The following is a 20,405-nucleotide window of genomic DNA, read 5'->3' on the forward strand; positions in this document are numbered from 1 at the left end:
TTGTCTTGAATACCACAGCAGTTGTCTCAGAAGCTCACTACTTTGTACTTTGACTCCAGGGTCCGTTTCTTCAAATTATGGGCGAGGCAGATCTGATTTGTTATACAGCAAAGTTTTAGTACAGATTAATTAAATTACATACTTTGTTACATAATTGCTATTATAGATTCAATAATGATCTCCAAACTTTACTAATGGATTAATATTGTGTTTTGACAGACATAAATGTACATGGAATATTTACACATTACGGTTCACATGTAATTCTGTAGCATTTTTAGACTGTCCCTGGCTTATTTCCTTCCGTGAAACTGTTAATTCACTCATAAAACTGCTGCAGCAAAAACATTCTTTCTTTTTTTATCTGTAGAAGCACATTTAACTAGTTAAATATTGCCACACTACAGACAGGAACTTGAGTCATTATTGGTTGTTGCATTTTAAATTTCGAAAAGTCAGTGGCGCTGCAAGAAGCGTCGTCCAGTGGCAGCCCCTCGGCCGGCGAATATTCTCCTCACTGCCACCTGGCGGCAGCTGCCAGCACTATCAGCCAGTGCAGCAGCAGCCCCGCTGACGGAGGAGAGTGGCGGGTTGCCGCGCTGCGGACGGCAGGGGCGCTGCGGAGTCGGAGGTCCGCCGCCGCACTCTCTGTGGAAGGCACAGCTCGTAAAGAACTCTTTCATTAACAGAAAAGCAGCAAACATAGTCACTAATTTTACACCATTCGTCCGACTATGAAATAGAATCTACAAAAACAAACATAACTGAACTAAGACGGTAGTCATGGATCCATTGAGGTTTTCTGTTATTTAAACCAATTTCTCCATTGCATGTTCTAGTTTCTCTGTGGAATCTGTATTGTTATGCGAGTTCTGCAATGTTACTGCGAGTGCTGGTCAGATGCCCCTGTTGGCACATGTTTGGTACTTTTACGGCTTCAATTTGGCATCACTAGCATGAGCCCCGATCAGCTGATGCACCGACATTGTTTTGTTTACAACCTCAAAAATACATTTGAAGATGGCGAGTCCGCTTGAATCGTCCACATTAGTTGAACAACGTTCTGTTGTTCGTTTTTTATTTGCTGAAGGCGAGAAACCAGTGAATATATACTGTAGAGTGTCTAAAGTTTATCGTGAAGGTTGTATGAATCATGCACATTTTTAGAAGCGGGTAGAGCTGTTCAAGAATGGTCACGACTCAGTGACTGACGAACACCGTTCTGGCCGACCAGTTGCAGTTTCGACTCCCTCACTTGAAAGTCGAATTTATGACGTTATTCGTGCCAACTGCCGTGTGACTGTGGAAATGACAGTTGATAAGGTTCAAGTTAGTACTGGTACAGTTCATAACATTACTTGTAACAAGCTGATGCACGCTACACAGGGAAACAAGATTGAGAGTGTGTACAGAGCTAAAGGAGCATTATGAAAGAGATGGTGAGCACTTCCTCAACAAAATTTTAACTTGCGATGAAACTTGGGTTCACTATTACTAGTAAGAATCAAAAAGACAAAACATGGAGTGGAGGCACACCAACTCACCTCTCAAGAAAAAACTCAAAACCCCTGTATCAGCAGGAAAATAATGTTGACGGTGTTCGGGGATACTGAAGGTCCAGTTTTTTGTGATTATCTCGAAGAGCAGGGTACAATGAACAGCCAATACTACTCGGATTTGCTTTTACACAAGGTGAAGCTAACCGCGAGGGAGAGACGTCGTGGATCTCAGAGGAGAGATATGATTTTCCAGCAAGACAACGAACGTCCTCTTATTGCTCAGCTGACCCGTGAAACCATCGTCAAAATGGGCTGAGAAGTATTGCCTCATCCCCCTTGCAGTCCTGATTTAGCACCTAGTGATTTCCATTTGTTTGGTGCACTGAACGAGGCATTACGTGGAAAGAGGTTCCAGAACAACGAGGACCTGAAAATGTTTGTGGGAAATTGGTTCAAATACCAAGATAAAGAGTTATTTGCAGCCGGAATAAAAAAGATTGTATCCCGTTGGAACAAGTGAATAAATGTTCAAGTGGATTATGTTGAAAAGTAGAAAAAGTTTTGTAAAAATAAACGCTTCTTTCTCCAGACCAATTTGTCTCTTTAATTACTGAATGACACTCGTATTAGCATGTATTCGATTACATGTACGTAGCACTCGATGTAATTGCAACAGTAATTCTATTTTTACACTACAGCAACTACATTCGTAGGATACATTTTACCTTGAGGTCAAATATCCTTGTGTTGGAGTTGGCTAGTTTTGACGAATAAAACATTTTCTTGAAATAACAGAGCTCCTAAGCAGAATCACGACTTGTTTAAATAGATGTTTTATAGTTATGCACAAAAAAAAGGAAAACAGCTGAAAGAGAGACCAAAATAATTATTCAAAAGAAACGAACAATAGATGAAATATTCTGTCAAGGCACACACACATTGTGGGGATTAGGTTCTTCATTGTCAACACGTAAACTGACCTGGTTGCATTGGTCATATATGGCAGCTGTAAGACCCAACAACTGCATATGCAATGCTCTTCGTAGTGTCTCTACTTATGAATTTCCCAAACTGCTCTCACTGAGGTGTTTCGAAGACATTTTAGTCTTATTTGCTACTTATACTAACGAATTATTTGGCCAGCTTCGAATTGGAGCCATTGTTTAGAGAAAATTTTTGCTTGAATTTAAAATAGTGACGTACTTGTTTCGTAGATCATTTAAGTGTTCAAGTAATCATTTATACGGATTGTCTTAAAAGTGTGGGACGAGTCATTGTGCATCCTATTAATGTATTTCACATTGGTACAAGATCACTTGCATCTGCATGGAACACTGTACACATAAGTAAATAATACTTTAACATGATCGGATCAAGACTCTAGAACGAATCTTTCAGGCTTTAGTGGAGTGTACGACATTATGAAACATTTTTAAAGGAGAAGGAGGGAGATGTCTTGAGTCGTACTTGCATAACGAAAGTATGGAAAACCTAAGTCTGCATGGCGGGATGGGAATATGAAACCTGTTCTCTTAAATGCTAATCCACTTCCTGATCCACTACACCATCGTGCTTGGTTGTCACAATCGAATATTGCTAATGGCAGCGTGTAGTTGCCAGTCCGGTCTTTTGCGGTGAAATGATATGTCAACGGTCAAACGGCCATTAATTTATTTACGTAAGGCCTTCATTCGCACACTATGAAGTACCTCAGTGCTGGTAGGGCGACCGTAAGCAATATTGTTTCCAAAAAGAGAATCAGTCCCAACTCCACTGTTGTAGCTTTAGTTAAGTGAAAGCTGCATCTTGGTTCAGTGCCCCCCCCCCCTCCCTCCAACCCCTTTATTAACCACTATAAAACTCACAAATATAAAACAGCAAACACTTCGATCTCCTGGTCTAAAACTGCACTGATCAATCTGAAGTTGTACTTTAGAGGACAAGTGACAGATTTTGCTACAAAAGACGAAGTGTGCTTGACGGTTGCAAAAACTTAAAATATAGTTGTATCCGATGAACGTTTACCCAGATTGTGAATCAGTACTGTATTTTGTTGTGACATTGGCTTAAAACAGGTCCTTGAAATTAATACTGTCGACACCAATAGCTCCCGATCAGGAGAGAAAGAAAGGTGGTCTCAGCTTGATTCTACTAGCTTGCTTGTAGCAATGTTCCAATTGAATATCTGTATCTGGCTCTCGAATTCGCTCTCGTTTGTCATATGTAATCTACTTTCACATGAGCACATATGCTCCGAAAACTCATGGTATGCACTTCGTGTACTTCTGTCATTTTCCAGTTGTTGGTTCCAGTCGCGAATGGTGTGCAGTACGACTGCTACTAAGTTTCTGTTTGAGCTCTATTATCTTTTTCTTCTATGGTCTTTTCGTGAACGGTATGTTAGAGATGTTAGAGAAGCAATATGTTTCCAGAATGATTTCGTTTCGGAACCAGTCTCCTACGCTTAGGCTATGCCACTTCCACGCAATATCCTGTCTTCCAGTATGGATAGTCTCCCAACGTATGCAAGGTGGACTTCAGTGTAGTTGGAAAAGTACCAGAGAGGTTCTGAGGGAACTAAGACGTTTCACTATCCTACAAGGTTACGCTCCAGACAAATACCTTCAGAGGAGACTTCCCACCACTTACAATCACGTCAGATATTATTATTTTTTCGAAACGCTTCTCTTGCTATTGCCAGTGCGCATTTCATGTCCTCTCTACTTCGGCCGTCATCAGTTGTCTTGCTGTCCAAATACTCAAACTCGTCTACCACATTTAGTGCTTGATTTTCTAATCTAATTCTATCATCAGCAAGTATCCTTGTTTTACAGTCGTTGACGCTCATCCTAAACCCTTTTGTCAAGATACTATCCATTCTTTTAAATTGATCTTCAAGTACTAGTTTCGACTATTTATACCACCATCTGGCAAACTAAAAAGTTTAAAATGGTGTATGCGACATGTCAATTATTGTAAAATACGTTATTATCCACTTGCTACCACAGTACTAACAAGATTTGTAACATATTTTACAATAATGCCGTAGTGCTCTACATAATTTTAAAAATTACTTTTTATGAAATCATGACATAACTTGTCGAAACTAGTTGCGGTATACTAAAGATTTAAAGGTCTTTTTTGTAAACTATACAAAAGCAGCTGATGTAGAAGTGTCGCAAAGTGTCCCGGAGTGATACAGTTCGTGTGACTGACCGAGCTGTCATTTGAGTGATCATTTCCTCAAGTAAGCTATAAAAGCGTTTCTTTTCTAACTACACCAATGCGCTCCTAGCTTACATCTCTGGCCCTCTCTTTCCCTTGTCCTCAGACCAAAACACAACTACCCGTACTTCCAGCTTCCAATGGATCATGAGGCAATAGCTGTTTCTACACCTTTAAGTGGCAGGATGACACTCTTAGCTGTTTTCATAGTCTCATTTTTACTGTAATCGTATTCGGTGTCACATTATATCATCTTCAGGACCCTCTATGATACCAGATGACCGTATGGATACCGGGTAATGATCATCATACATATGATAGAGGATATGAGAGTCCACTTCCATTACACTTCCGCTTGCTAATCCTTACGAGTAGGACGTAGTTTACTTCATCTTCGTCACGGCGCTACGAGTATTGGAAGTTAGATATTTTCGAGAGATTTTGATCTTTGTGAGTGTCTTCCCTTCGCTGAATTCGTCTTTTTGCTATTTTAAGTGTGCTGTTCGTAGCGGCATTGTCCATTTCTTTGGTTCCCATGGCGTCCAGGTCTATTCACGTAAAAGTATAATGAGGTTCTTTTACTTTTTATTTACTTATTTATTTCTGATAAGTCGACGCGTCATGAGCAGCGTTGTTCTCTCGAAATCCACTACTGGTTATTGGTAGATACTTTTGGTTTTACGTCGGGTCAAGTACACACACCATATTTGGACACCGTGATTTATGTTTTCTTTGTTAAATCTTTGAATTCCTTTACAAGTCGAAAAATTACTCATTTGATACAGTCTTCCTTGCGATCACTGATGTTGCATTCGCGAATGTTCGTGTTTTCTACCTGTCTCCTGAGAAAGATAATATTTACCGTTTTCTTAGGAAAAGAACATTCGCCTTGAACGATGGTACATCCAGTACAAAGCTTCAGTGTTATAACGGGATTAGTTCCGTAGAAATGCAGATGAAACAAAATATCTCGTCTCATTTACGAGTCTGTTGTATATACACTTCACAAAAAATGGGTAGGTGAGGACGTGTGTTTTGCGTAATGAGAGTTGTCAGCTTGGTACCAGTTGTCCGAGAAGGGCTTTTGTTTTCGATCTTCCCTTGAACAGCAGCGTAAATTCACGGTGGTGACGACGGAAGATGGGTTTGTTGACTGCCCTTTACGCGGATGCTCAAGTGATCCAAAATAAGAGGTGCCGTACACACCCTGCCGTGCCCCCACCTACTCCTCCCCCGCACCTCGTGCTTCTGCTGATTCTCTAAATGGTAGATACGAACGATTGAGCCGATAGTTGGGATGGAGCGCTCTAGTGTTTCTTCCATTTCCGCGGATGTTTCCTTTGAATCTCTTCAGAGGTCGGAACACTTTGTGTCGATTCCCTCGGCGCCTGTTCTGGATGTTCAGTGTGTTGAGTTACAACAACCCCCTCCTCTCATCACCCACCCCCCCTCCCCCAAACACTACCTCTCTGTTTCCTCGCTCTAGCACTTCCGATGACGGATCTGTCTCCTTGCTCTTAGAGAAGCCGGACTCGGGGATAATTCCGCATGATTTGTCTCCCGTGATGCCCGGTCTGCTATGTGACTGTCTTGTCGACGTGTGACGGTCGCTGTCGCTGGGGGTTCCTCCTGTGCAGACAGCTTCCGATTCAGGACCGGCAATGATTCACTTGGATGTGGTGGACGATCTTCCCACTCCGCCGGCAGCGAACGGTACCTTGCCACAAGGTAGGCAGAAACAACGAATCCAGTCGGATCTTGCTGTTGGGGAAGAAACAGAAGCCTAAAGTTTCAGCAGAGTGCTGCACTAGCCCCCCATCCCTCAGATTCGTCGATGGATGCGGCTATAGAATATGACAGTCGAGGGTGGAATAAGTTGTGTTTTTTTTCTTTCCGTTTTCACCCGTTCTTATTCTGATTGGTGAGACATGCTTGCACCTCTATTACTCTTAATTTTAACAGAACTAAATTTACGTCAGTTTATTTATGATTCTTCTGCTGATATTGTACGTTCACAAGTTTTATTCACCAGTTTTGCGCCTCTAGTTTTGAGACTCTTCTTCATGTAGCACCTGAATGTGCGACGGATATTGCCCTTTATATTTCGTGAGGGTATCCCCATTGTCAATATTGAATTTACTGAATATGGTACGGGGATATGTTGTGCATCTGACCTCACGTAGGCTGTGTTATATGCCCTGTCTGGTCCGGGTAGTGCAGTGGCGAATTCGTGGCATCTTTTGCGCATAGTCCTTGGTGTCTCACGTTTGGTGACGATTTTCATTGTGTTTTACGTCCTAGTGATCAATCCTCACATTACAATTTTTGCCGTGAATTGGTTCATACGATGATTTTTCTTGACGTGTGAGCACACAAACATCCCACCTTGATCAAATATACGCTTCTACCGCCACGTGTTGTAGCCGTGATAGGATTGTGGCGGTTGGCTGTACCCACGTTTCCTTTTCTGACCGCTGTGCTCTGGTGGTTACTGCGTACTCTGAATGGCAACCTGCGAAACTGTCTCGTGCACAGTGGATGCTGCATGTCTCCAAGCTCATGGATAGCGCGCTTGATGATGTAGTTGGTGCCCTGTGGAAGCGTTTCCTCCTCTCCGCTGTGCGTTATTCTTTGCTGTTGGACTGATGAACAGATTTAGCGAAGCTGATGCTACGTCAGTCCTTATTATCATACTGTGCTGCTCCAGCTAAGGGTTTTAGGAGAACTTACGAATTTTGTTACTCTCTCTTGCGTGAATCCTATGAACGAGCGGGTGACGCCCCTCTACGGATCCAAGATGTTCTCCGAAAGTCAAAAATGCTGCAGCTCAATGGCAACAGATGGAGGTTTTATAGGTCTAATCTATACCCCAGTCTCTTATTTAAGGCGAATTGACATCATTTTATAACCTACTTCGCCATCAGTCGCGATATCGTCGCTATTTATTACACTACTGGCCATTAAAATTGCTACACCAAGAAGAAATGCAGATGATAAACGGGTATTCAATGCACAAATATACTAGAACTGACATGTGATCACATTTTCACGCAATTTGGGTGCATAGATGCTGAGAAACCAGTATCCAGAACAACCACTTCTGGCCGTAATAACGGCCTTGATACACCTGGGCATTGAGTCAAACAGAGCGTGGTGGCGCGTACAGGTAAGGCTGCCCATGCAGCTCCAACACGATACCACAGTTCATCAAGAGTAGTGACTGGCGTATTGTGACGAGCCAGTCGCTCGGCCACCATGGACCAGATGTTTTCAATTGGTGAGAGATCTGCAGAATGTGCTGGCCAAGGCAGCAGTCGAACATTTTCTGTATCCAGAAAGGCCCGTACAGGACCTGCAACATGCGGTCGTGCATTATACTGCTGAAATGCAGAGTTTCGCAGGGATCGAATGAAGGGTAGAGCCACGGGTCATAACAGATCTGAAATGTAACGTCCACTGTTCAAAGTGCCATCAGTGCGAACAAGAGGTGACCGAGACGTGTAACCAATGGCATCCCATACCATCACGTCCGGTGATACGCCAGTATGGCGATGACGAATACACGCTTCCGACGTGCGTTCACCGCGATGTGCCAAACACGGATGCGACCATCGTGATGCTGTAAACAGAACCTGGATTCATCCGAAAAAATGACGTTTTGCCATTCGTGCACCCAGGTTCGTCGTTGAGTACACCATCGCAGGCGCTCCTGTCTGTGATGCAGTGTCAAGGGTAACCGCAGCCATGGTCTCCGAGCTGATAGTCCCTGCTGCCGTAAACGTCGTCGAACTGTTCGTGCAGATGGTTGATGTCTTGCAAACGTCCCCATCTGTTGACTCAGGGAGCGAGACGTGGCTGCACGATCCGTTACAGCCGTGCGGATAAGATGCCTGTCATCTCGACTGCTAGTGATACGAGGCCGTAGCGATCCAGCACGGCGTTCGGTATTACCCACCTGAACCCACCGATTCCATATTCTGCTAACAGTCACTCGATATCGACCAACGCGAGCAGCAATGCCGCGATACGATAAACCGCAATCGCGATAGGCTACAAACCGACCTTTATCAAAGTCGGAAACTTGATAGTACGCATTTCTCCTCCTTACACCAGGCATCACAACAACGTTTCACCAGGCAACGCCGGTCAGCTGCTGTTTGTGTATGAGAAATCGGTTGGAAACTTTCCTCTTGTCGGCACGTTGTAGGTGTCGCCACCGGCGCCAACCTTGTGTGAACGCTCTGAGAAGCTAATCATTTGCGTATCACAGCATCTTCTTCCTGTCGGTAAACTTTCGCGTCTGTAGCACGTAATCTTCGTGGTGTAGCAATTTTAATGGCCAGTAGTGTACGTCTCTCACAGATACTGCAGTCCACCAACTGACTGAGCAAGGTGATATTGTTGGCGCTTTCCACTAATACTACGATTAACTATATGCGGTGGAAAACAACGCGAGAGCCTTTCCCGATGATGCTCAGTGATGCTTATTGGTAGGAGCACGCCTGCTGAAAATGCCTGCCTTTCAGGCAGATGAGGTGCTTACTCTTACTGTTGCTTCTCCATCCCTTAGATCACCTGGCCGACATGCCCTCCTTAAGGAGTTTTATGTTCACTTTGGGCCCCTCTGGTATGCGGTGTTTGCCGAAACGTTAAACTAGTTTATGCAGAGGAGAACTGTGCTCGCAGATTTTAAGTTGGGTAAAATAGTATTGATACCGAACTAGTTTCACCATGTCACTGTGGACTCTTTTCTTCCTCTCACTTTGCTTGGTTGTGATTATAAAATAGTTTAGAGGGTAATCGATAGCAGATTTTCTCTGTTGGGGAAAGTGATTGGGGAGCATAAGAGTAGAGTTGCCTTCCTGGGCGCTCGATTTTGACTCCAATAGAGGAGTACCAGTACGTGATTTCGGCTACTGTTCACGGTGCCCTTGCTTTTCTGGATGTTAACAAGGCATTTGACCATGTTTCTTATACTTCTTCTGCCCGTGTGTTTCACCCTTGACGCCAGTTATTTCCCATGTGTTCCACGGCATCGTGCCGAAAATACTTGTTAATGCTCAACCGGCGCGGCCGATAGTGTTCAAGCGGACCCTTTCTGGTGCGACACTGACGGTTTGGGCGTATGCCGACGATGAGGTTGTTAGTTGTTCTTCGCCTTACTGAAGAGTGCCCATTGTTTAATTCGGAGCTAGAGACAACATTCTGCGTAGTAGCGTAATCCAGACACGCTACAAAGTGCCGCGGAATAACATTGTAGACTTGGAGGTACCAGCAGATATGGTGCTTCGAGTATGAAATCCCGGGGAGACGGCCTCGCGCTGAACCCACTTGTGCGGGCGCGGCGCGTCAATCGGCTTCTTCGGCGGCCGCCATTATAAGAGACAGATGGCGCGGCCGCCCATTGACAGGCCGTCCGTCACGTCATAACGAACAGGCGCCGTCCCTCACGGCTGGGAATTAGCGCCGGCCACGCCTTCCCTCGTCGCCGACTCGGCGCTGCCGCCCCCAGGTCGATGACATTTCGGTTTTTACTCCATTCGTTAGCCGACCGCTGCGATGCCAAATGGAGCGATCGCTTCCATAAATATCAACACTTGGCGCCGTGTATGCGCGACATGTTGGTGGCCTAATGGATGCGGCCCGGCGTCAATGGCAGAGACGTGCAACATAAACCTATTGTTCCGCGCTCCTGTTCTTTGTTTTGGCAGGTCGAAACTACATGCCGATGTTAAACCGACTGCGTGAGCATTTGTAAAGTGCTTTATTGCTTGTAAAATCAGAGCTTGATGTATGCGCCTTCCTTTGTGGACCTCCGAACGAGGTCGCGCTGCGCTGCTGACGGTTAGGCAGTGGCCGAACGCAACAGCTGCTGCTTCCTGGGGTGTTGGCGCCCGCATGCACTCACCAGCTCTATCCCACTACATTCTTATGGAATGAGAAAACTTTTATCTATTTATGTGATGGATGGAAATTGTTTCAACAAAAAGAGTTTACAGATTAACAATCCGTTCATCTACGTCTACATTCCACAAGCTAACATCTAACGTTAAATCTAAATAAGCGCAGCCATGCTGCTGTTCCTTCGGGTTAAAGTGTTCATTTGTAACAAACGATCAGTATTACTCTATTATATTATAAGGTTAGAGAGTACAGACAAAATCTGAACAAAAAAATTATTTTATCTCTTATGATGTTGGCCAAAATGTGTATAGTATTGCGACTTCCTTTATAAATTACAAACCCAAAATATATGTCTCACGAAAACTGATAGTCATTGTTCTGCTGCCATAATTAAAAGTACTATGCTTTACTGACGTATCCTATATGCTACACAAGAAAGGATATCTCTAGACAAACTTCCAAAGAATAAAATGAATTCCTTGTTGCGGTCAGAAAAAAAACGATGTATGAGACCAAGAAAAGATTCATTCGGACAATTATTCAAAGTACAGGGCTGGACAAAAATATGTAAACACCGCCATAAATGCATGCTTGAACACAAATGCAGAAGCTAACCAGGCCTGAATGTTATACTGCAGAATTTGACCACGAACGGCAGTTGTGCAAAATTCTCAGTAAGTTGCAAGTGTCAATCGTGGTCAGAACAGTGTTATGTGTAGCTAAGAGTGCATTATGTCGGAGCTAAGTGACATCTAAAGTGGGAAAATAGTTGGTGCTCGTGAGGTGGATGCTTCCGTAACCAAGGCAGTCGAGGTATTTGGTGTTTCAAGCGGCATCATCTCGAAGATATACACTGAAGCACCAAAGAAAGGGGTATAGACGTAAGTATACAAATACAGAGATATCAAAACAGGCAGAATACGGCACTGCGGTCGGCAATGCCTATATAAGACAACAAGTGTCTGGCGCAGTTGTTAGATCGGTTACTGCTGCTACAATGGCAGGTTGTCAAGATTAAAGTTGGTTTGCACGTGGTGTTATGGCCGGCACACGAGCGATGGGACACAGCATCTCCGAGGTAGCGATGAAGTAAGGGTTCTCCCGTACGACCATTTCAGAAGTGTACGGTGAACATCAGGAATCCGATAAAACATCAGATCCGCGACATCGCTGCAGCGGGAAAAAGATCCTGCAGGAAGGACACCGCCAGCCGTTGTGGCCGAGCGGTTCTAGGCGCTTCAGTTTGGAACCGCGCGACAGTTACGGTCGCAGGTTCGAATCCTGCCTCGAGCATGGATGTGTGTGATATCCTTAGGTTAGTTAGGTTTAAGTACTTCTAAGTTCTAGGGTACTGATGCTCAGTGCTCAGAGCCAGTTGAACCCGTTAAAAAAAAAAAAAAAAAAAAAAAAAAGAAAAAACAGAACGGGACCAACAACGGCTGAAGAGAATTGTTCAACGTGACAGAAGTGCAACGCTTCCGCAAATTGCTGCTAGGTCATCAACAAGTGTCAGCGTGCGAACCATTCAACGAAACATCATCGATATCGGCTTTCGGAGCCGAAGGTCCATTCGTGTACCCTTCATGATCCACGACACAAAGCTTTACGCCTCGCCTGGGCCCGTCAACACCGGCATTGGTCTATTGAAAACTGGAAACATTTTGCCTACTCGGATGAGTCTTGTTTCAAATTGTATCGAGCGGATGGACATGTACAGGTATGGGGACCACCTCATGAAACCACGGACCCTGCATGTCAGGAGAGGACTGTTCAAGCTGGTGGAGGTTCCATAATGGCGTGGGGCATGTGTAGTTGGAGTGATATGTGATCCCTGATACGTCTACATACGACTCTGACAGGTGACACGCGTTTAAGCATCCATTGTGATCACATGCGTCCATTCATGTTTATTGTGCATTCCGACGAACTTGGGAAATTCCAGCAGGACAGCGCGACACCCCACATGTCCAGAACTGCTACACAGTTTCTGAGTTTAAACACTCACGCTGGCCACCAAATTCCCCAGGCATGAACATTATTGAGCATATATGGGATGCCTTATAACTTGCTGTTCAGAAGAGATCTCCACAACCTCGTACTCGAACGGATTTATGGACAGCCCTGCAGGATTCGAGGTGCCATTTCCCTCCAGCACTACTTCAGACATTAGTCGAGTCCTTGCCACGTCGTGTGCAAGTACTTCTAGGTGCTCGAGGGGCCCTACACTATATTACGCTCTTCAGTGTATATCGCATACTTCGAAAGCGAAAAAACGTCATCCGCTAAGCTACAACTGGGACGAAAGTTTGTGTGTTGAGTGATAGTGACGGTCACTGAAGAGCATAGTGACGAAAAATAAGACGAGGACAACTGGAATAGTCAGTTCAGAACTGAACCTCGCTTTCACGAACCCTGTCAACATCGGAACAACACGAAGGGAGCTGCATAAGCAGGGAATCGCGAGGCGAGCTGGTATTTCAAAACCACTCACCAGTGATGCAAATGCCGAATCCGTAAAATCTGGACTATGGAGCAATGCAAGATAGTAAATTGATTGGGTAAGTCTTGTTGCACACTGTTTCCACCTTCTGACCGAGTTTACTTCCCAGGAATGAGACATTGCGGGGATTTGGTGATTATTTGGACAGCCATATCGTGGTATTCCATGGGCCCCATGGTTACACAGCAAGGTCGCCTTACTGCCAAGGACTATGGTACTATTTTTGCTGATCAGGTCCGTTCTGTGGTACACTGACTGTTCCTCAATAGTGATTCTGTGTTCACTATTTTACAGGAATTACCTGTATTTATCCATTCCCAGAGGACTGCAAGCTGTTTTGAATGCCAACGGTTTTCCTACAGCGTATTAGTCATGGTAGTGTGTTGTGTTTTTGGTGTTTCCATGTTTTTATCCACCTCTTGCATATTACTCAATGGAGCAAAAGCACCAGCAAAGTAATTGATGAAGATTAACCGACGCTGAAACTGTTTTATGAGGACAAGCAATCAAATACTGAGACGAAAAGGATAACGAAGTGTGCAACTGTTGAATGAAGAATTAGGACAGTGTAAGCTGAAACTTTACGAAGAGTTTTATTTACACAATGTCTACAGCCATGTGAGGACAAGGGGAAAAATTGTAATCCAAGTCGCTATGGGACAGGCAGCCTGCTAAAAGGAGAAAGGAGTCCAATTGAGGATTGAACAAACTAGTGATGTTAATAATGGCAGAACACCGATGTTTGAAAATTGGTTGCGAGAAATGGTCAGTATGGGTGTATCAAATAGGGGAAGAAATTTATTCTTGTTGAAAGCGTGCGGCATTAGAAACAATGATATCAGTTTCAGCTGCACAACATTTTCACGTGTGCATTTACATCATACGTCTGTTTGTGCAGCCCGCATCTCGTGGTCGTGCGGTAGCGTTCTCGCTTCCCACGCCCGGGTTTCCGGGTTCGATTCCCGGCGGGGTCAGGGATTTTCTCTGCCTCGTGATGGCTGGGTGTTGTGTGCTGTCCTTAGGTTAGTTAGGTTTAAGTAGTTCTAAGTTCTAGGGGACTGATGACCATAGATGTTAAGTCCCATAGTGCTCAGAGCCATTTGAACCATTTTTCTGATTGTGCACACACAAATAAATTCTATAAGTCGTCACTAACAAGTGATGACAAGTAAACCACGAAACTTCATGTACCAGTAAATTCATTTCTACTCAACTACTGTTTATTAATGGCAGTTAACGTACAATGTTATTGACTTCGGAATACTAAAATTCCATACTAATTTGGAATTTTGTGGTAAGATCTTGTGGGACCAAACTGATGAGGTCATCGGTCCCTAAGCTTTCACATTACTTAATCGAACTTAAACTAGTACAACACACACCCATGCCCGAGGGAGGACTCGAACCTCCGACGGGGGGAGCCGCACTCACCGTGACAAGACGCCCAAGACCACGCGGCTACCCCGCTGGGCTGTTCCATTCTAAGATGCCATCTGTTGTCCAAGCTCACATTTTCATTGACGAAAAAGGAAAACTTTACAGTACCTTCCTTGAAATTCGCGAGGTAAGCTGAACAAATACAAATCTTGAGTGGTCATGTCAAATGTTTCGAAGCTTAAAAACGAAATCAGATAGTAAGCAGTCAAGTATGTAGCCTCAGCTTATTTCTGGCTGTAGACAGAAAAGAAAAGCCAGAACACCCGAATGCGGTCGCCTGTGAAAGTGAGTCCTATCGCTCCCGAATAAGAGTCCAGTACCGTACCCAGTCTGCCAGTTCGCTTGAAAAATGAGGTAAGACGCTCTAGTTCCCGTGTAACTTGTTGAAATCCTCGAACCGCGAGAGTATCGGCTCGTAATGTTTCAAATTTACGTAAATGAGATGATGTTGATGTTTAGAAGAAGTGTTAGCCTACCTTGTGGAGGATGGCGCACCATCACGTCGTTGGCCCTGGGATCGTTCTCGCCAATCTCCGCTGCCGGTCTGTAGCTCTGCGCGGGAGGCGCCTCACGACGCTCTGTCAACAAAAACAACAGTCACTGAATTAAAGGGAGTGAAACTCGCACACCAAGCCATGGAAACACCATAGTTCTTTCAACTGTGAAAGGTCTGAAGAAAAAAGCTTCAGATACTTTAAATAATTAGTACACTGTGAAACTGAAGTCAGTCACAAGACCTAAACGTGTCGAGTTAAACGAACAGGCGTCTTCCCGTATGTGTACAAGTATGCTACTTACAAGCTGCAAGAAATGCCTCGTGCAATAGGCAGTGACTTAAGAAGCCTCAAAGATCCTGAAATATAATTGTTATATGCAGCTAACTTTACTGTGGAGTTCTCACCAAACACTTCCTCGATGATTAGGTTAAGACAAACGAAAAAAAAACACTAATATCGGTACGATGTTCACTCCATATTACGTAATTCACTAGGCGGGAACGGTGTCCTCGAAAATTCTATAGGCTATTGACAGGTCGTCTGTACACGTAAATTTATTTGAAATGTTCTAGTACGGTTATATCACTCAGTGCCGTGTATTCAGGCCTCTCCCATTTTTTATTGATGAGTGTGGAAAATACGGCACTCCTAAACGGCTAATCCAAAATTGGATTTCTTATCTTATATTTAGCAATGATCCAATTATATTTGAATGTCAAGTTGCAGGAGGTAAGCTAATATCATCCTACGAAAGTGGAGTATATTGTTACATTACTGGAAAACATGGTATCACAGAAAAGCACTTGCTACTAAAATTGTTATAATTTAGCTTAAAATGATACTAGTAGTTCAGTAACAAAAAACTTGGCGGATATTTATGAGTCAGAATTTTAGTAATGAAGAATACGTATATCGCAATGGCGTAACTATGGGTGTGCCATTCCAGTCTGCCTTATGTAAGCACAGTGTATCCATGAAAAGTTATGCTTCTTGAATCTGACAACACAAAGGTAAGTCGATACATCTAGACTTGTGTTTAGCTATGAATTGACCATAATATTTCTGCACTTGGGAGTGAAGGCACTTCGGTCGGCTTATCGTGAGTTTGTGTCGTGCTATTTCGCGAGGACACGCTGAACCTCTTGACAGTATATCCACAACTGTCTTGAAGTCATCCACAGTGCGATGCGCTTTCCTTAGTCCCATTGCTCTTGTTTACCGTAACGTCACTACATCTTTCAAATAGAGGCCACTGGGGGCCTAGTGCAACAATATCGTGGTCGGGTAGTAAAGGCAATCTGCGCAGTGATGTAAGCTTTTCTTAATCGTTGACAGTATAACCCGCTGAACAAGGCGGAACTACCGGAAACCACATAAAGTCTCCGATAGTCTTGTTCCGTACATTATGACCAAAAAACTGATGGCTGTGCAGGCTGCACGTAATGATTTCGAGGGCAGCAGGCAGCTTGCGTCCGCTGTTTGAAGACCACAGTTCTTGATGGTCAGTAGAGGAACCAGCTACTGTTCCTACTGTTGGCAAGGGTACCAACTCATTTTTGCAGAACAATGTATGTCTCTGCAAATTACGCTCGTACCAGACGAGCAATTATCTGAATGACTATCACGTTTTTCAGTGACTTTTAGTGTCCTTTCTTTTACGTATCAGGCTTCTGAAAGGTATGATGCAAACCACCACGGCTCCCTCTTTCCCCACCTGTGCCAAACTCTTCGTCTGAGAGTTCCACTTACACTCTAAACACCTATCAAACACACGTTGTACTCTAAGGCATAGGTTATCGCAAGCAATATATGTAGCACGGCAGGCAGAACATGACAAAACAGAAAATCTCTGACTACAATCTGCATTACGATCCTAAACAGGAATTGTGCACGAACATTAAGTTTCTTACATCTTGTATCGTCATTATCCCGGTCGTTAGACAAGGAGCACCAGCTATGGTAGACGGTAATGTAGGACGGTACAAATCGCACTGTAGTGCCTACTTTAAATCGCTGCACGAAAGATAAAATCGCTGATACTGAAACAAGTGACCGTGGAATAGAAAAACAGCTGAAATCGCTGGACCTGACGGGATAAGAAATCGATTCTATACTAAGTAAGCGGAAGAGCTTGCCCCTCGTCTATCATCGGTGTATCGTGGCCTTGGGGGAGCCTAGTGTTCCCCACGATTGGAAAAAAGCGAAGATCATTCCCATTTTCAAGAAAGGTCGTCGAAAAGACGCATAAAAGCAAGAGTGTGTAGCTCTGACGTCGATCAGTTGTAAAATTTTGGAAAATGTGTTATGCTTTCACATTCTGACGATCGTATGAAACATAACTCGCTCTTTTCGTCCATGAGACCGACAAAGCAGTATATAGAGGCGGCCAGGTAGATGCCGTGCTCCTTGACTTTGATACAGTTCAGGACTGCAGTCTAATGAACAAAATACGAGCATACGGAATAACAGATCAACTGTGTGTCTGGGTTGAAGATCTTCTAGGAAACAGAATATAGTATGTCATATTGAACGGAGAGAAGTCTTCCGACAGAAAAGTAGTTTCGGGCCGGCGCCGGAGGAGTATTATATTCAATGTTAGCGCGAAACTCCTGCTTAGGACTAGAATGTAGATTTTAGTTAGAAATTTTCTGTGTTTTGTTATATTTTGTCTGCTATGCTACGTATACTAATTTTGACAACCTATGGCTTAGAGCCAATGTGTATTTGATTGGGGTTTAGAAGACTCTTGACAAACAAAGCAGAAGTGGTGGTTAGCACTACTTCAGAATTTCTAAAAGAATTCGGGGAAGTAACAACCAAATAGATTTTCAGTTTGTAGAATCTACGAAACTGCAGACATAATACTGTCCTTTAGGAAGAATGCCATGCGCCATAATATCAGAGGCTGATAAATATGAGAAGTATCGCATAATCCACAACTCATGCAACCAAGAAGCTGATAATAATAACATACAGAAGAATGGAAAATAAAATTGACGATCTTTTACATAACGACCATTTTGGCTTTAGCAAAGGCAAAAGAATAAAAGGCATAAAGAACCCGTTAAGGCTATTCTGATACTGTGCTTGATAATGGAGAAAATAAAAATCGATATACGGGTATCTTAATTGGGGTTGTCGTTCTAGGAAAACTGTCAGACAAAGCTAAATGACACATTATGTTTGAAATAGAGAACGGGTATAAGCTATAGCAAAATATGGAGAATATACAACATTTACAAGAAGCGGGATGATGAAATACGAAAGGAAGAATGATAGAGAAGTTCTCTGATTAACAAGTGCTAAGGCAAGTATGCTACCTTTCTCACATACTGTTCAACCTGTTACAACGAAGACGTTACGGCGGAAATGAAAGATAGATTAGGGAGTACGATGAAAATTCATGGTGAAAGAAGTTAGAGTGCTATCCTCTGTGAAAGTGAGGATCTGTTGAATGGGATGAACAGCCCAAAGTGCGCATAATATGAATTAATAGTAGAGCAAAAGTGTAATGATGCCCAGAGTAAATGAGATTAGCGAGAAACAACGAAATCGGAGAGCAAGCAACACACGTAGTTAAGGGGTTCTGTTACCGTGGAATCAAAATAACGCATGACAGAAGAAACAAGGAGGATATAAGTAGAACACTAGAATAAGAAATGTGAGTATTTGTCTTCCTAGGAAATCTACTAACATTAAATATAGGCCTTCATCTGAGCGCTGCGTTGTACACAAATAAATCATAGACTTGAGAAACCGAGAGAAAAGAATCGATGCGTTTGATACGTGTTGTTACAGAAGGACGCTGAAAATTAAGGAAAATTAAGTCCTCCGAAGAATCCGTGAGAAGCGAACGTGTGAAAAACACTGGCTAGAAGAAGGATTAGGGGAAGACGTAGACTGGACTATACCATGAATTAAGTCAGAACGTAGTGTATAAGTGCTACTCTGGGACGAAGTGGTTGCACAGGAGAGGAAAGAGGAAGCCGTGGCGATTCGCATCATACCTTACAGAAGCCTGCAACAAACAAGACAGAAGTGGTAGACACCGATACTTCTGAATTTCTAAAATAATTCGGAGAAGTGACAACCAAACAGTTACTTTAGGGTGTACGAAACTGCACACATAATACCGTACTTTCGGAAGAATATCTTGCCCCATAATATCAGAGGCAGATATATAACTGACCCACTAGATAATATCGGAAGTTAATATGTTGAAAAATACGCCTCGGTTGCGAAAATTTTCTGGTCTTTACCCAGGTTTCGGCCGGAATAATCTAGCCTTCTTCGGAAGCATAAAAATTGCTATAACATTCCAGAGTAAAACACAGTCAACATTAAAAATTAAAACCTATAGTACCGTGGTACCATGTCGAACCAACGTAGTTACCGCTGCCAACCGACCGCGTGGTAAAGAGATGCCGGGGCTGGACTTCAGTTAAGTAGTTTTAATTCGACATGGTACCACGGTAGTATAGGTTTTAATTTTTAGTGTTGACTGTGCCTTATTCTGGCAAGTTATAGCAATTTTTATGCTTCTGAAGGAGGCTAGATTATTGTAGCCGAAACCTGGGTAAAGACAAGAAAATTTTCGCAACTAAGGCGGATTTTTCAATATATTAGTCTATCACAGTTGCTGACGGGGCTGCAATGTCCAAAAATTCTTAAATATCGAAAGTTCCCTAAGTCTCTTCGTAAGTGGTGATGTTGCATACAGAGACGGTAGACGGTAGAAAATTGTAGCGAAATGCAAGAAGACGTGCAGTGGACTGATGCATGATACGGCGAGTGGCAGCTGACCCTCAACATAAATGTAACGTATTGCGATTACATAGATAGAAAGATCCGTCGTTGTACCACTACACGATTTCATAACAATCACTAGAAGCAGATACTTCCCTAAAATATCTACGAGTATACATACTGAGCGATCTGATTTCGAATGATCACGTAAAATTAATTGCGGTGAAGGCAGATGTCAGAATGAGATTAATTGCAAGAATCCTTGGGAAATTTAGTCCGTTAACAAAGGAAGTAGTTTACAAAACACTCGTTCTACCAATGTCAGCGGAAATATAGAATATTCAAAGAAGAGTAGCTTCTTTCGTTATATGTTCATTTAGCAAGCATCAAAGCGCGACGAAAATGATCATACAACTCCAGTGGGTGGCAGACGCTGCAAGAGAGGCGTTCAGCGTCACGGGATGGTTTACTGTTAAAGTTCGGAGAGCGTACTTCCTAGAAGAGTCGACAAATATTTTACTCCCTCCAACATACACTCCTGGAAATTGAAAGAAGAACACCGTGAATTCATTGTCCCAGGAAGGGGAAACTTTATTG

At 43.4% G+C, this 20,405-nt stretch overlaps 1 protein-coding gene across 1 annotated transcript in view; it reads right to left on the reverse strand.

Moving 5' to 3' along the window:
• Nucleotides 1–514: 514 nt before the first annotated feature.
• The window catches only part of LOC124595922 (lachesin-like), a 1,260,474-nt gene continuing 1,240,583 nt past the window's right edge, over nucleotides 515–20,405 (reverse strand). The window contains exons 9-10 of the mRNA XM_047134840.1: nucleotides 15,042–15,143; nucleotides 515–648 (exon numbers count right to left, since the gene is read on the reverse strand). Coding sequence (XP_046990796.1) covers nucleotides 515–648; nucleotides 15,042–15,143 — 236 coding nt within the window. The remainder of the gene's footprint in view (nucleotides 649–15,041; nucleotides 15,144–20,405) is intronic.

The sequence above is a fragment of the Schistocerca americana genome, chromosome 1 (assembly GCF_021461395.2).
Source record: "Schistocerca americana isolate TAMUIC-IGC-003095 chromosome 1, iqSchAmer2.1, whole genome shotgun sequence".
In the NCBI taxonomy this organism is placed as follows: Eukaryota; Metazoa; Arthropoda; class Insecta; order Orthoptera; family Acrididae; genus Schistocerca; species Schistocerca americana.